General features: G+C 43.5%; 1 protein-coding gene across 1 annotated transcript in view; it reads right to left on the bottom strand.

Annotated features, from left to right (window-relative positions):
- The window catches only part of MPHOSPH8 (M-phase phosphoprotein 8), a 44707-nt gene that overhangs the window by 16821 nt on the left and 10577 nt on the right, over positions 1-17309 (bottom strand). The window contains exons 3-5 of the mRNA XM_011958963.1: positions 11939-12787; positions 10623-10722; positions 8560-8817 (exon numbers count right to left, since the gene is read on the bottom strand). Of these exons, the coding sequence (XP_011814353.1) occupies positions 8560-8817; positions 10623-10722; positions 11939-12787 (1207 nt within the window). The remainder of the gene's footprint in view (positions 1-8559; positions 8818-10622; positions 10723-11938; positions 12788-17309) is intronic.

Genomic DNA, 17309 nt, shown 5'->3' with positions numbered 1-17309 from the left:
GATTAAGAAAATGTGGCACATATACACCATGGAATACTATGCAGCCATAAAAAAGGATGAGTTCGTGTCCTCTGTGGGGACATGGATGCAGCTGGAAACCATCATTCTCAGCAAACTGTCGCAAGAACAGAAAACCAAACACCGCATGTTCTCACTCATAGGTGGAAAATGAACAATGAGATCACCGGGACACAGGAAGGGGAGCATCACACACCGGGTCCTACTGTGGGGAGGGGGTGGGGGGAGGGATACCATTAGGAGATACACCTAATGTAAATGACAAGTTAATGGGTGCAGCACACCAACAAGGCACGTGTATACATATGTAACAAACCTGCATGTTGTGCACATGTACCCTAGAACTTAAATTATAACCCCCCCCCACAAAAAAAAACTAACACTACTGTTAACTCTGAGAGCTGACAGCAGAGAAACAGCACAGCCTCTGGGGTGTCCATCCTGGTGCAGCATCCCAGGTCTATCAGCAATGGTAACAGTGAAAGCCACTAGCAATCATAAGACATGTTAACTTATTTACGTGAATGGATTTATTTCCTCCATACACAACAACCTGTAATGGGAGACGTTACAGATGAGAGGCTGGGAGAGGCTCCAGGGTTTGCTCAGACACACACCAGTGAGTGGCGGCGCTGGTCTTCTTACTCAGTGTCTGAGTCGCCCATGAAGCCCCCACCCGCTATGCCCCATGAGCCGTCCCACCACTGAGGCAGCAGTGTGGGAAGACTGTGGAAGCAGAACAGGTGAGGTCTTTATGAACTGAGATAATATCACCGAACTCACAGGACTGCTGTAAGAACAGAGAGCATCCCTAGACCAGAACCACTGGAAAGGCTGAGCTGCAGCTCAGATTGTGGTCTCTAACAAAGCAAACTGATTCAAAACCCATGTTCACTCCTGACAAGTGCTGGGTCTTGCCTCTGGACCTAATAGGCTTAATTTTCTTTTCTTTTTTTTTTTCAGATGGAGTCTTGCTCTGTCCCCAGGCTGGAGTGCAGTGGCACAATCTCGGCTCACTGCAAGCTCCGCCTCCTGGGTTCACGTCATTCTCCAGCCTCAGCCTCCCGAGTAGCTGGGACTACAGGGGCCCGCCACCTCCCCTGGCTCATTTTTGTATTTTTAGTAGAGACGGGGTTTCACGGTGTTGGCCAGGATGGTCTTGATCTTCTGACCTTGTGATCCGTCCGTCTTGGCCTCCCAAAGTGCTGGGATTACAGGCGTGAGCCACCGTGCCCGGCCTTCTCTATTTTTAATAAGAAACTCGATATACATATAAGGAATGTATGTCACAAAGTGCAACAATGAAGTGTGCTCTGTGGTCACAAGAACCGCTCGGCAGCACATGCCCGTGTCTACCACAGCTGTCCCCTGCATGGTGTCATTTACATCTGCAGTCTGTATCTCATGCTCTTCTTCAACATAGCTTTGCCATAAAAACACATAATCCTAAGAAATACACAGTTGGTTTTGCTTGCTGATGAGCTTTATATAAACGGCAGAAGTTCTCTGTATTCTGGGTAGTGACCCTTTGTCTTTTCACCCTTTCTAATGGTAGCTCTGTCAAATGGAACTCACTTTGTTCAGTCAACTTTATCATTTTATTCCTTTACGGAACATTTTCTGTCCTGTTTAAGAAATCTTTCCCTACCCTCAAGGTCATCAAGATATTAGCCTTAATCTCTAAATACCTAGAAACCAAATATCCTCCTAATAGGGCCCCACTCCATCAGGATCTCACTCTCAGGTATGGGGCTTTTGATACAGGAATAACCTCCCGTTCTGACACCAGTGAGAAGAGGCGTCCTCCCCACGTGCACCCCGTGATGCCCTGTCCTCTGTCCTCTAGCAGAGCTGCACCGCCGGACTGAGGTCTACCCTGCTATGCTAGTTCACCTACCCTGCTGTGCCAAGTAAATGCTATAATGAATCACTAGTTTGATATAGCAGGTTTTGATTACTTACTGGGACAATTGGCTCTGGCTTTTCTTGAGTCTTCCACATTAACTGTAGAATGAGCATTTGTAAATTCCATGAAAAACTGTGTTGAGATTTTGCTTAGAACTGCAGGGATGGGCCGGGCGCGGTGGCTCAAGCCTGTAATCCCAGCACTTTGGGAGGCCGAGACGGGCGGATCACGAGGTCAGGAGATCGAGACCATCCTGGCTAACATGGTGAAACCCCGTCTCTACTAAAAAATACAAAAAACTAGCCGGGCGAGGTGGCGGGCGCCTGTGGTCCCAGCTACTCGGGAGGCTGAGGCAGGAGAATGGCGTAAACCCGGGAGGCAGAGCTTGTAGTGAGCTGAGATTGCGCCACCACACTCCAGCCTGCGCGACAGAGCGAGACTCCGTCTCAAAAAAAAAAAAAAAGAACTGCAGGGATGCTATAGACCAGTTCGGAGAAAATGACAAATTTCTAAAATTGTTTTCTTTTGTTTGTTTTCTGAAACAGAGTCTCACTCCGTCACCCAGGCTGGAGTGCGGTGGCACAATCTCAGCTCACAGCAACCGCCACCTCCCAGATTCAAGGGATTTCTGTGCCTCAGCCTCCTGAGTAGCTGAAATTGCATGAGCTATGTTTTGCTCAAGCAGAGGAAAAAAAAAAAAAAAAAAAAAAGCTATTTTTTGCTCATGCAAAATGCCTGGCTAATTGTTGTATTTTTTAGTAGAGATGGGGTTTCACTATGTTAGCCAGGCTGGTCTCAAACTCCTGACCTCAAATGATCTGCCTGTCTTGGCCTCCCAAACTGCTAGGATTACAGGCGTGAACCACTATGCCTGGACCCTAAAATTGTTTTCTAATAAAAATGGCATATATATATTTTAGTAACTTTCAAGCAATCAAGAAATCTTTAAAATTTTCTCCATAAGGGCTTTTTTTTTGAGACAGAGTTTTGCTCTGTTGCCCAGGCTGGAATGCAATGGCATTATCTCAGCTCACTGCAACCAACACCTCCTGGGTTCAAGCAATTCTCCTGCCTCAGCCTCCTGAATAGCTGGGACCACAGGCGTGAGCCACCACAACCAGCTAATTTTTGTATTTTTAGTAGACATGGGGTTTCGCCACGTTGGTCAGGCTGGTATCGAACTCCTGACCTCGAGTGATCCACCTGCCTCAGCCTCCCAGGATTACAGGCGTGAGCCACCACGCCTGGCTCATCTTTCATGAACAATATTCTAAGCAATCTTTTAACTCTTTTAAATGTGTTGCTACTGAAAACTATGTTTTTATTTTTTTTTTTTGAGACAAAGTCTCACTCTTGTCCCCCAGGCTGGAGTGCGATGGCGTGATCTCGGTTCACTGCAACCTCCACCTGCCCGGCTGAAGCGATTCTCCTGCCTCAGCCTCCCGAGTAGCTGGGACTACAGACATGCGCCACCACACCCAGCTAATTTTTGTATTTTTAGTAGAAACGGGGTTTCACTATGTTGGCCAGGCTGGTCTCGAACTCCTGACCTCGAGTGAGCCACCCGCCTCGGCCTCCCAAAGTGCTGGGATTACAGGCGCAAGCCACCATGCCTGGCCTGAAAACTGTATCTTTTTAAAATACATTTATTATTTATGTAGAAATGTATATAGGTTTAAAAAAGAAAATTGGCTTTTGTCACTGATCTTATATCCAGTCACCTTGCTAAATTTTTAATACTTGTAATAATTTGTAGATTATTTTAGGTTTTTTATATGAATCTGATAATGTCAGCTTTTTTTTTTTTTTTTTTTTTTTTTGACAAAAGTCTTGCTCTGTCATCCAGCCTGAAGTGCAGTCGCGGGATTTTTAGCTCACTACAACCTCTGCCTCCTGGGCTCACATGATCCTCCCACCTTAGCCTCCTGAGTAGCTGGGACTACAGGTATGTGCCATCTGCCTGGCTTATTTTATTTTATTATTATTATTATTACTATTCTTTTGTTGTTTTGAGACAGAGGTTCGCTCTTGTTGGCCAGGCTCAGCTCACTGAAACCTCCGCCTCCCAGGTTCAAGCGATTCTCTTGCCTCAACCTCCTGAGTAGCTGGGACTACAGGCATGCGCCACCACATCTGGCTAATTTTGTATTTTTAGTAGAGGGAGTGTTTTTCCATGTTGGTAAGGCTGGTCTTGAACTCCCGACCTCAGGTGATTCACCCGCCTCGGCCTCCCACAGTGCTGGGAATAGAGGCAGGAGCCTCCACACCCAGCCTTTTCTTATAGCTGTTGTCTGGTTTTGGTACTGAAGTTATAATGGTCTCCCAGAGTAAGTTAGCATTAGCATTCTTTGCCTGTTTTTAGAACGACTTTTATCAGTTTGGTAGCCTCTGGTTTGAGAAACTCATCTGGCTTCGTGTTAAATTTATGAAGCTGTTTTTATTATTCCACGTTCTTTTTTTTTTATTATTATACTTTAAGTTCTGGGGTACAGAACTAGGAGGTTTGTTGCATAGGTATACACGTGCCATGGTGGTTTGCTGCACCCATCTACCCGTCATCTACATGAGGTATTTCTCCTAATGCTCTCCCTCCCATAGCCCCCACCCCCTGGCAGGCCCCGGTGTGTGATGTTCCCCTCCCTGGGTCCATGTGTTCTCACTGTTCAACTCCCACTTATGAGTGAGAACATGCGGTGCTTAGTTTTCTGTTCTTGTGTCAGTTTGCTGAGAATGATGTCAGTCTGATGGGTTTCCCTTTGTGAGTAACCCGACTTTTCTCTCTGACTGCCCTTAACATGTTTTCCTTCATTTCAACCTTGGTGAATCTGATGATTCCATGTCTTGGGGTTGCTCTTCTTGAGGAGTATTTTTGTGGCATTCTCTGTATTTCCTGAATTGGAATGTTGGCCTGTCTTGCTAGGTTGGGGAAGTTCTCCTGGATAATATTCTGAAGAATGTTTTCCAACTTGGTTCCATTCTCCCCATCACTTTCAGGTACACTAATTAAATGTAGATTTGGTCTTTTCACATAGTCCCATATTTCTTGGAGGCTTTGTTCATTCCTTTTCATTTTTTTTCTCTAACCTCGCCTTCTTGCTTTATTTCATTAAGTTGATCTTCAATCTCCGATATCCTTTCTTCTGCTTGATCCATTCGGCTATTGATACTTGTGTATCCTTCATGAAGTTCTCGTGCTGTGTTTTCAGCTCCATCCAGTCATTTATGTTCTTCTCTAAACTGGTTATTCTAGTCAGCAACTCCTCTAACCTTTTCTCAAAGTTCTTAGCTTCCTTGCATTGGGTTAGAACAGGCTCCTTTAGCTCAGACAAGTTTATTACCCACCTTCTGAAGCCTCCTTCTGTCAACTCATCAAATTCATTCTCCGCCCAGTTCTGTTCCCTTGGCGAGGAGTAATGAGCCTTTGGAGAAGAAGTGTTCCGGTTTTTGCAATTTTCAGACTTTTTGCACTGGTTTCTCCCAATCTTTGTGGTTATCTATCTTTGGTCTTTGATGTTAGTGACCTTCAGAGGGGGTCTGAGTGGACATCCCTTTTGTTGATGTTGATGCTCTTCCTTTCTGTTTGTTAGTTTTCCTTCTAACAGGCACCTCTGCGGCAGGTTTGCTGGAGGCCCACTCCAGACCCTGTTTGCCTGGGTATCACCAGCGGAGGCTGCACAACAGCAAAGATGGATGCCTGTTCCTTCCTCTGGAAGTTTTGTCCCAGAGGGGCACCCACCAGATGCCGGTGGAGCTCTCCTGTATGAGGTGTCTGTCGGCCCCTACTGGGAAGTGTCTCCCAGTCAGGAGACATGGGGGTCAGCGACCCACTTGAGGAGGCAGTCTGACCCTTAGCTGTGCTGGGAGATCCACTGCTCTCTTCAGAGCCGTCAGACAGGGACGTTTAAGTCTGCTGAAGCTGTCCCCAGTCGCCCCTTCTCCCAGGTGCTCTGTCCCAAGGAGATGGGGATTTTATCTATAAGACCCTGACTGAGCTGCCTTTTCAGAGATGCCCTGCCCAGAGGAGGAATTGAGAGAGGCAGTCTGGCCACAGCAGCCTTGCTGAGCTGTGGTGCGCTCCACCCAGTTTGAACGTCCCGGGGGCTTTGTTTACACTATGAGGGTAAAACCGCCTACTCAAGCCTCAGCAATGGCGGACACCCCTCCTCCCACCAAGCTCAAGTGGCCCAGGTTGATCTCAGATTGCTGTGCTGGCAGCGAGAATTTCAAGCCAGTGGATCTTAGCTTGCTGAGCTCCGTGGGGACCTGCCAAGCCAGACCACTGGGCTCCCTGGCTTCAGCCCCCTTTCCAGAGGAGTGAACGCTTCTGTCTTGCTAGCGTTTCAGGTGCCACTGGGGTATGTAAAAAAAAAAAACTCCTGCAGCTAGATCAGTGTCGGCTCAAACAGCCACCCAGTTTTGTGCTTGAAACCCAGGGCCCTGGCGGCATAGCCACCAAAGGGAATCTCCTGGTCTGCGGGTTGTGAAGATGGTGGGAAAAGTGCAGTATCTGGGCCAGAGTGCGCCCTTCCGCACAGCACAGTCCCTCAGGGCTTCCCTTGGCTAGGAGAGGGAGTTCCCCGACCCCCTGCACTTCCCAGGAAAGGCTAACGCCCCACCCTGCTTTGGCTCGCCTTTCGTGGGCCGCACCCACTGTTCCAGCAGTCCCAATGAGATGAACCAGGTACCTCAGTTGGAAATGCAGAAATCAGCTGCTTTCTGTGTCAATTTTGCTGAGAGTTGCAGAACGGAGCTGTTCCTATTCGGCCATCTTGCCAGCAATCCCGTATTTCATGTTCTTTTTTTATTTTGAGATGGAGTCTCGCTCTGTTGCCCAGGCTGGAGTGCAGTGGTGTGATCGTGGCTCACCGCAACCTCCGCCTCCTGGGTTCAAGCGATTCTCCTGCCTCAGCCTCCCGAGTAGCTGGGACTACAGGCATGTGCCACCATGCCCGGCTAATTTTTTGTATTTTTAGTAGAGATGGGGTTTCACCATGTTGTCCAGGCTAGTCTCGAACTCCTGACCTTGTGATCCGCCCGCGTTGGCCTCCCAAACTGCTGGGATTACAGGTGTGAGCCACCACACACAGCCCTCATGTTCTTTAACAGTTGTGACTATTCAGTCTTTTTTGGATCAATTTCATTATTTTTTTCCCCAAGGAATTTTTCCATGTCATTCAGTTTTCAAATCTCTTTTTCAATTTTAGAGATGAGGTCTTGCTATGTTTACCAGGATGGAGTACAGTGGCTATTCACAGGTACAATCTTAGCATAATATAGCCTCGAACTCCTGGGCTTACTGATCTTCCTGTCTCGCCTCCAGAGTAGCTGTAACTATAGGCACATGCCACCATGCCTAGCTATTTTCTTTTTTTTTTTTTGGAGATGGAGTCTCACTGTGTCACCCAGGCTGCAATGCAGCGGCGCAATCTCAGCTCACTGCAACGTCTGCCTCCCGGGTTCAAGCAATTCTCTTGCCTCAGCCTCCTGAGTAGCTGGGACTACAGATGCACGCTGCCACGCCCGGCTAAATTTTTGTATTTTAGTAGAGACGGGTTTCACCGTGTTGCCCAGGCTGGTCTCGATCTCCTGAGCTCAGGCAATCCACCTGCCTCAACCTCCCAAAGTGCTGGGATTACAGGCATGAGCCACCGTGCCTGGCCACCTAGCTAGTTTTCAAATCAATTGGTAAGAAATTGCTCATAGAATTCATCTTTTAAATCTGTACACAACCTATAATCGTGTCTCTTTTTCATGTTTCTTTTGTTCTCAACAAACTGTGTCAGAGGCTTGTTTATTTTATAGCAAAGCCAGGAATCCACTTCTGTCTTTACGGATGTTCTCCCTACTGTATCTGTTTTCTACTGCCTGGTATCTCAACAGCAGTGCTGCTATTTGGCATCTGCCCTCTGGGTGACCTACCTCTTCCTCCTTGCCCACTGGTACCGGAAATTACCCTAATTTCCTGCATGCTCAGCAACACATCCAAAAGCACATTTTCTCCAGGTATCCAGGGTGTCATCATTTTGTAGTATAACGGTTTCCCAGGCGATCTAGTCTGTCATATTCTGAATTTTTCAATTATCTTCAATGTTTCTCAAGATCCACAAATTATACAAAGTTTTATTAGACTAACCTCTCTGATTTATTAGGTCCTAGTTATAAACATATATGTACACTTTTTAGTACTCCTCCCCACCACTACTGTAGTCTGTATTCTTCTTCTCGACCAGTTCCAATGTCCTCAGGACAGCATTTACAATATAATCTTATTTAGTGTTATTTGCTACAACATTAAAAGGATAAAATACAAATAAGTTTATATTTGATAATTTCCTGAAAGAAATCTATTAAATAGTAAGATATAAAATGGGGCTGCGAGGTAGGAGTAGGTAAGGTAGAAAATCAGAAATCTTTTAACTCCATACGTGCTGAGAGCATTATAGGAACTCAGAAAAATTGATCCATTGAGAAGTCACAGAATGACCCGTCTTTAATATAAAATGTTATTCAGGAGATCCAAATAAACTCTTTACTCCACTATTTTTTGATCTTGAGATCAGAAATACGGAGAAGAGTACAGTAAAATAATACGGTGCACTATCTTGAAAAATGCTGCAAAATGATTCCAAACTCACCCGAATTCTCATCTGCTTGGCACACGCTGTCTGAAACCTCCTGATCGCCTTCTGCAGCAATGTATGCCCAAGTGTCCGTTTCGTCTCTGGTGTTCCTCCTCTCTTTAAGTGACTGTTTGTTTTCCTTGGTTTTGTGATCGTCTATGGTTTTAAAATCCAGTGGTATTTCTTCCCTTTTCCGATTATTCTCAGAAACATCATTTTTTTCTTCTGGAGTTAATTTAAATAAATCAAATGCATTTCTGATTTCCTTAAGTGCTAATGAAAAAATTAAAAGATGGTTAAGTATGAGTCACAAATTTCTGTTTACATTCAAAAGAAAATCTAAGTTAGTGTTAAAGCAACAAGATATTTTCTTAATTTTTACTAACATCCACCTAACTTATAAAGCCTGGTCTGATTTACTGTCAAAGCCAAAATCATTTCAGCTGGTCTTTCTACTGCCTGCTCAGTATTCAGAAAGGATGTCCAGTGTGAATGGCTGTTAAGCAGATGTTCTGAACTACTCACCTGCAGTTGTGACAAAGGCCTACTGAAGGCGGTGAGTCTCAGAGTGATCCAAGTCACACCAGCACCTTTCCTACAGCTAAAGACATCAGACTGTCTATCGCTGGATCCTGAGGCTTGTACCAAAATGGTTTCTGGTGGCAAGTGAGGGAAACAGCAGGGTGCCAGAGCACTGCCTGTGTACCTGGTAAAAGTGTACCTAATGCTACCAGCTTTTAACTAAAGAAGAAAGTGGGAAGAAAACTGGCAGACACTAGACCTGACATTAGAAATAACCCCAAAAAGAAGAGAATTAGGATGAATTCTATTATAAATTCTGGGTACACACAGCAGACAGGTTTTGTTATCAGGGAATATTGAAAACTGGACTCTAGTGAGTACCCTTATGAATGGGACAACAAACAGTCGTTCCATTTGAGGCTATATGTTCACAGTAAAAATGTATCTAAAACTGACATACAAGATACTAGGAGGAAAAAAGGTTAAGAAGGCCAGGTCCAGTTTTACAGTATTTTGAACCTCTAGTCATTCTTTGATGAACAGAAGGCATTTAAGACTTTTGTTTTGCTTTGAACAACAATCTACAGCCACTTTACGTGTGACCCACTGAAACAAAGCCACTGCTCCTGCCACTTCATCCACCTGCTTCTACTGCCAAAACCAGCCTAGGCTGAGAAAAACACTTACTCTTAATATTACTTCAGTTACATTCAGCTTTCAGTAAGAAAATCCAAGGAAAATCATCCATCTCTTAGAACCACTGTTTGCCAGAAAACATGTGTTCCAAGTACTTTTGCTACAGAAACTAAATATCTATCTGCTAGGGTTTATTCAAACACTGTAATGGTGTTTTTTTGTTTGTTTTTAAGAAATATAAAGTATTTGTTCCAATATTGATAAGTATTATGGATTTTCTATTATAGTCTATCTTGAAGTGATCCAAAATGCATATTCAATATTCTATTTTACACAAATGACACAGAGTTACATATAATGAATATATTAAAAGGTGTTTTTTAAAATTTAGCATCTGCTGTAAAAAAACACATTCATTTTTCTGCCACAACTAATTTCCTGTCTCAGTAATTCTAATCTGATCCCTCATCATATTAAAAAGAAGGAAAAACAAGGTGAAAATAACGGAAAAAAATTTTTTTTTTTTTTTGAGACGGAGTCTCGCTCTGTTGCCTGGGCTGGAGTGCAGTGGCCGGATCTCAGCTCACTGCAAGCTCCGCCTCCCGGGTTTACGCCATTCTCCTGCCTCAGCCTCCAGAGTAGCTGGGACTACAGGCGCCCGCCACCTCGCCCGGCTAGTTTTTTGTATTTTTTAGTAGAGACGGGGTTTCACTGTGTTAGCCAGGATGGTCTGGATCTCCTGACCTCGTGATCCGCCCGTCTCGGCCTCCCAAAGTGCTGGGATTACAGGCTTGAGCCACCGCGCCCGGCCTACGGAAAAAAAATTATATAAATTTTTATATAATAAATTTAGGTAACTGGCTAATTATTTATATATTAGATAGCAATGTAAATGGTAAAATGTTAATATTTACACTCACTCTTTAATCCTTTTGGCTCTTTTCTGCCTTTTTCTTCCTTGTCAGAATCATGCCTTTTCTGATATTTTTCTTTGGATTCAGTTTTTTTGGTCTCTTTGTCCTGAAAATGAGATGATATCCAAACAAGAATGGATAAAGAGTTGACACTGTATATTTATTTGAGAACCGGAAAATACAGACTTGTGGCTTCAGGGAACCACCCTTGTATACTGTGGTACATGATCACTGATCATTAAATCCTCTTCACACAAAAGAATTTTGCTTCCTCAGTCAACCATATGATAATTCACAAAATGTCAAATTCAAAACCCAACACCAGTTTTCCCACCCTCTTTTAGGAATTTTATTTTTAAAAAAAAAGGAAATTCTAAGCGAGTTTTCCACCCATAGTCTTAACCAACCATGACTATTTTACTTCTCCATATTCCCCCTTCTGGTCCTTGTACTTTTACTTGGATAATCTTTTTTAAAATTCATTTTTGTTTACATTACACACATATTTTTATGACTGTGTTCACATTTATGTAGGGTCTTCTACTCCATTGCATTTTCTAAGTTGTTCTATTTTGCTACACGGACCTCATAATATTTCAGTAGTTCTAATGGTCCCCAAGTTGACATATCAGTGTTTCCTTAACCATTTCCCCTATGGCTAGAAAGTTAGATTGCTATCCATTTTTCACTAATGAAGATAATTCTGCCATGAATAACTATGTATGCACAGGTTTTCCTTCTTTAAAATGATTTCCTTAAAATAAATTCCCAAAACTGGAAATAACGAATGAAAAAAATGATGTTCTTTACAGCCCTTGATAAATACTGCATATATAAATACTCTCATAATTTGGAAAATACATCCATTTTGCAAAGCCATATAAAAGTAATTTTTATAATGGGACAAATTGTCTATTAAATACGTTTTTATAAGCACTGAAATACTTGATGTACTTTGTGTCCTGTTATTTAATAGTGGTATACTCAAGACAACAGGGGAAATGATCAAGTAGGATGTGAAAAGCCAATAAAATAAGCTGATGAAGCTACAAACCTGAGTATCCAATGCTCCATATATCATCTGAGTACCTCTAAAACCCATCCTGACTTTTGTTCACAAATTGGCCTTTAATTTTCTAGTCATAATCATTCTAAGAGAAACAAACCAGAGACTCAGAGATAAGCTGCGGTGTCCAAAAGCTGGAGGATCCCCATAGTCGCAAACACTTTCTTACATTACAGCTTGGCTGTTTCCCTTTCTTTGCTTGTGAAAGGTCTTGACCACTCAACATGGGTTTCCTGCTGCCTTCCGTGGCCCTTACCTCCTCAGCTGAGTCCGTGGACCAGAAGCCTCTCTCTTCCCCGCTCAACCTCCAGCCCTTTGGCGTTTGGGCAGACACAGGCATCAGCTTCTCGAACTCTGCGGCACTTCTGCCTCTGTCTTGATGCCTCTGCTTTTTAGGCGCCGTGTTCTTCTCTAAGGAAGCGTTCTTGTTCTCCAGCTTCCTGCTCTCTCTGGCGTCCTCAGCCTTCCGCGGGGTCTTCTTTCTCCTCCGGCCTCGGCCATCGGGATCCGCCTCAGCACTCCTGGCGCTGTCCGGGGGCTTCTCAAAGCCATACTCCAGCCCTGCCTCCTGCCCTGCTCTCTCTCGTGCAGTTGGAGTGTTTTGTTTCTCCTCTCTGCTGTCGGAATGGAGCCCTTCACTGTCATCCTCTGGAAAGGCAGAATCATTAAGTACACTTGATTCAGATTCCACCTGGGATTCGACAAATTTTTCTTTTTTTGTTTTTCTATTTTCTTTGGGATCTTCTCTTGTTTTCGTCTTTAAATCTCTTATTTCACCCTTTTTAACTTTCTTTAATTCCTTTGTTTCTTTCACTTCATCTTTTTTGGGCTTCTTGGACTCCTTTAGTTCTTCTTTGGCTTCAGAAATTCTTTTCTTTGTCCTTAAATCAAAAACTAAACTTTCCAAGGAGCTCTCCAGGTCTGGTTTGGGCTTGTCTTTTAGCTTCCCGGCCTTTGCTTTTTTCTTTTTCAGATCATCTGGGCTTTTCTCTTCTCTCTGCCTTAATTTCTTCTTTTTCTTCTTTGGTGAAGTATCTTCTTTTGTCTCACTTTGCTGATCGCTATCAGAGTTCGCCTCAAATATGTCGTTATTTAAGGACAGTCTCTAGAAAATACAAAAAAGATTAAAATATTCATTAACATATTGATTTTAAAGGTTTTGAAAAGTAGTACTAATGAAATTTGGTAAGAATATATTTTGTTCCAAGCAGAATCTCAACTTCTTAAAACCGCTTACCTAGGCTGAAATCTATGCTACCTCTGTCTCCGACTTAGCAAACAGCTCCTGGCAGTGAGGGCAAGTGTGAGTTTATTTTATTTATTTTTTTTCAGGCGGAGTCTCGCTCTGTCGCCCAGACTGGAGTGCAGTGCCCGGATCTCAGCTCACTGCAAGCTTCGCCTCCCGGGTTCACGCTATTCTCCTGCCTCAGCCTCCCGAGTAGCTGGGACTACAGGCACCGCCACCACGCCCGGCTAGTTTTTTTGTATTTTTTAGTAGAGACGGGGTTTCACCGTGTTAGCCAGGATGGTCTCAATCTCCTGACCTCGTGATCCGCCCGTCTCGGCCTCCCAAAGTGCTGGGATTACAGGCTTGAGCCACCGCGCCCGGCCAAGTGTGAGTTTAGAAGGCAGGAGTGCAGAGAAACACAGTGCTGCCGAGTGCCCCACCCAAAGCAGCAGTGAGTGGACTCAGGTAGGGTGGGCTGTAAATGATCTCAACTTCAACATTTCCAAAACCACCAAGAAAGTAATTTTTACAGACTTTCTTGGCTGCCAACAAAGTAGTTACCGACGCAAATACAAAATGTTTTCTAAGACCCTGGATCCCGGAACGTCCTTAAACTTGCTCTTACGTTTGACAGTTATGTACAGAACAAGCAAGACTGCACACAAATCTTGCTTCCCAAATTCATGTGTTATCTGAAATACTGCTTATGAAAAAATATTTTCCTATTTTAAAACTGAAAAGAAGAAACCTAAGAATAAAGTACTTGTACAGACACAAAAACACTGCAAAGTATTTTCAGTTCCCACTTCCCAAAACCACCGTATCCTAAATGACTTGGGGGTAGAGAGAAGGGATGGAAACGACAGCTTTTGTTTGTTTGTTTGTTTGTTTGTTTTTTAAGACGGAGTCTCATTCTGTCGCCCAGAATGCAGTGACTTACTGCAACCCCTGCCTCCTGGGTCCTGGGTTCAAGCGATTCTCCTGCCTCAGCTTCACGAGTAGCTGGGATTACAGGCATGCACCACCACGGCCTGCTAATTTTTGTATTTTTAGTAGAGACAGGGTTTCACCATGTTGGCCAGGCTGGTCTCGAACCCCTGACCTCAAATGATCCCGTCTTGGCCTCCCAAACTGCTGGGATTACAGGGGTGAGCCACGGTGTCCGACCAGATATACTTTAAAAATGTCTTCCCTACACTGCCTAAGAAATGGACACCACCAAGGTTAACAAGTGGGAATATGGTGGCACTGACTTAACCTTTCCAATCTCCCTGAATCACCTCACAAAAAACAAGACAACTAGGAGAGCAAAACAAAACTCCCCGCATTCAGCTTTTGGTTTTGGTAAGTCCGAAGTCCATACCACGTAAGCCTCACCAAAACTAAAACAGTGGTAAGGCCCATGTGGTGTGGATGGTCACTCAGGGGAAGTGAAGGCAACAATCTGGAAGAGCCTAGGCGGGTCCTGCCTGAGGGAGCAGCTGCGGGGTGGGGCCTCATGCGCACTGGGCAAGGCCGGGGAGAAGGGGAGAGGTGGCTGGCCCCTCCCAGGCCCTGCAAAAGGGACCAGCGAAGCTCTCCTCAGGACTTCCAGGACCAAGCCACACAAGGAGGAAAAACTGCTAGGATTAGATTCCAAACCAAGTAGGCCAGAGAAGACAAAAACAAAAGATCTAAAAAAAAATTTTTTAGTTAGCCAGGCTGACTATCCTAAAAACAACGGAAGCATACCAAAAAGGCATGTCTATAAAATGGAAGAGAAAACAAACAGAAACTTTGGAGCATCAGGCAAAAAGACCTTACAAGACAAATAAACTCAACTGGTCATCAAGAACAATGGTTTGTGCCAGATGATAATGGATTAGCGCTTCTGGGACTAAGACTGAACGAGGGTTGTAAGAGAGACTGTAGTGTGCGTGACTAAATGTTCTAACAAGGTACAGTGTATCTAGAAAATAATAGTGAGACGTGGTGAGAACATATTGAAGGAATATTATGCTTGCTGATTATAGTTATTAAATGGGAGTAAAGGACAGTATTTCAAATTAGATATAGAGGGAGAGAGAGGGCAGGGAGAAGATAGGTCCCAGTTAATTTCTAGTTTTATCCTTCAAACCACATTAAGTATTTTACATTCTCAACAAAATTGCATTGGCAAGGATGGGGGAACCCTAAAACTGAATACAAACAGACAAAGGAACCTGTTTATAAAATTGATAACCACACAGAAAAAAAAAATTCAAGTAACTTCTGAACATTAAACACTGCATATATTCTAAGAACAAAAAGAACTGCAAATAAATGTGGAACTTTATCAAATAGGTTGATAAATACTGTTTGTCGTTCATAGTAGAAAGGACACAGCAAATGTGAGGTTAATTTCTCTGTACTGTAAGATTTAGTAAATAAGGACATGCAATACTGTTGTGACCAGAGTTCTCCTGGTAGGAAAAGGGAGAACACACAGGTCTCTGTGGTGACACTGTGGTGACACTGTGGTGACAGGCCGAGTTACAGAGGTCAGCATGGATTTATTGAGGCTGGGATGTGCCACTGTGCCAAAAAAGAGAGCAGTGCTACCCTGAGAGGGAGCACCAGGACACAGGGACTGCTATGAAGGGGTTCCCAGCTAAATGTGCGACAGTTTTAGCACCAATAGTAACATGTTGAATAAAAGAATCTCTAAGAATGTACTGGTGCCAAAAAAATACCCATATTTGTTTTCTGAATAAAATATGTATTAATAAAAGATTATTTTAAAGTTAGGGCAAAAGGCAAAATTATCAGTATATGGTACCATCTTTAAAAGAAAAATCAGGTCGGGCACAGTGGCTCACGCCTGCAATCCCAACCAACACTTTGGGAGGCCAAGGTGCGAGGATTACTTGAGGCCAGGAGTTCCTACCAGCCTGTCAACAGAGAGAGACCCTGTCTCTGGAAAAAAGAAAAAAAATTAGCCAGGTCTAGTGGCATGTATCTATAGTCCCAGCTGCTTGGGAGGCTGAGGTGGGAGGATCGTCACTTGAGCCCAGGAGGTTGAGGCTGCAGTAGGCCATGATTGTGCCACTGTACTCCAGCCTGGGTGACAGAGGCAAGACTCTGTATTTAAAAATAAATAAGTGAGAGGACAAGAAAAAATAACATATCTATGTATAACCCGAAGGCAGATCAGCAGATCAAGCACAGAAAACAGATTTTACCTATCTTTCTCTAACTGGAACTGTTTAGGGGTCTGACCCCTATGAGACACTCCATGTTTATTCAAAAAAGAAAAAAAGCTAAAAATATTACAATGTTGACAGAACAGTTCAGTAGAAGTCCATTAGTGTTACATAACATCACTCAAAGCTCACAACAGACCAGTGGTCACCTTATGAAGACACCTGCTTTACTAAGTGACTGCTTCACTTACTAAACCAGTGCTGGCCCAGTGTATGGTAGTTATGCAGCAAACACACATGCTCAGTAAATGCCAGGCACTTTTGCTATTGCTATTATTATTATTATCAACAACTAATCCACACAGCCAAAACTAAAACTAATATTGTTTTGGTCATTTAAAAAAAGACTATGCATTTTAAAAAACATAGGTGAAACTTAAATTTTAGGGAGAAAGATCAACGTTCAGCCTATAAAGTAATGAGAATCATTCTCTTCATGTGAGATATCTTCACTATATATAGTTCTTGTTTTTTTCTTTTTTTTTTTTTGAGACGGAGTCTCGCTCTGTCACCCAGGCTGGAGTGCAGTGACACCATCTCAGCTCACTGCAAACTCCACCTCCCAGGTTCATGCCATCCTCCTGCCTCAGCCTCCCGAGTAGCTGCGACTACAGGTGCCCACCACCAAACCTGGCTAATTTTTTGTATTTTTTTAGTAGAGACGGGGTTTCCTTGTGTTAGCCAGGATGGTCTCGATCTCCTGACCTCATGATCCACCCGCCTCAGCCTCCCAAAGTGCTGAGATTACAGGCGTGAGCCACCGTGCCCAGCCTTCACTATATAGTTCTAAGTTTTTTTTGGTTTTTTTTTTTAAACCAGGTCCTCACCAGATAATTTGTTTTAACTAGCAGAAAAAGCAGGCATAAGACATAGGTTGATAATGCAAAATAAATATTATAAAATATACAAAATCTAGTTGTTCATATCATAGACGAACAAATGATAGTTTGGCACGTCTCTTTTTTCTCCACTTTTACCTTACTCTTAACTTAAAGGAAAATATCAATATTTGTCTCCAAACTATTCTCGTTTGTCAACTGCAACTGTAGGTTAGATACAGAAAGAAGAACCCAGCAAAAATCACTGAAAGCAGTCTGTGAGAATTGGCTACATGGAATTTACACTAAGCAATACTGTATACTTCATTATTTGTAAATCATTTACTACACATACTTAAA

The sequence above is a fragment of the Colobus angolensis genome, unplaced genomic scaffold (genome assembly GCF_000951035.1).
Source record: "Colobus angolensis palliatus isolate OR3802 unplaced genomic scaffold, Cang.pa_1.0 Scaffold113, whole genome shotgun sequence".
Taxonomy (NCBI): Eukaryota; Metazoa; Chordata; class Mammalia; order Primates; family Cercopithecidae; genus Colobus; species Colobus angolensis.
The sequence above is the reverse complement of the archived record's forward strand: the minus strand, read 5'-3'. Positions and strand labels throughout refer to the sequence as shown.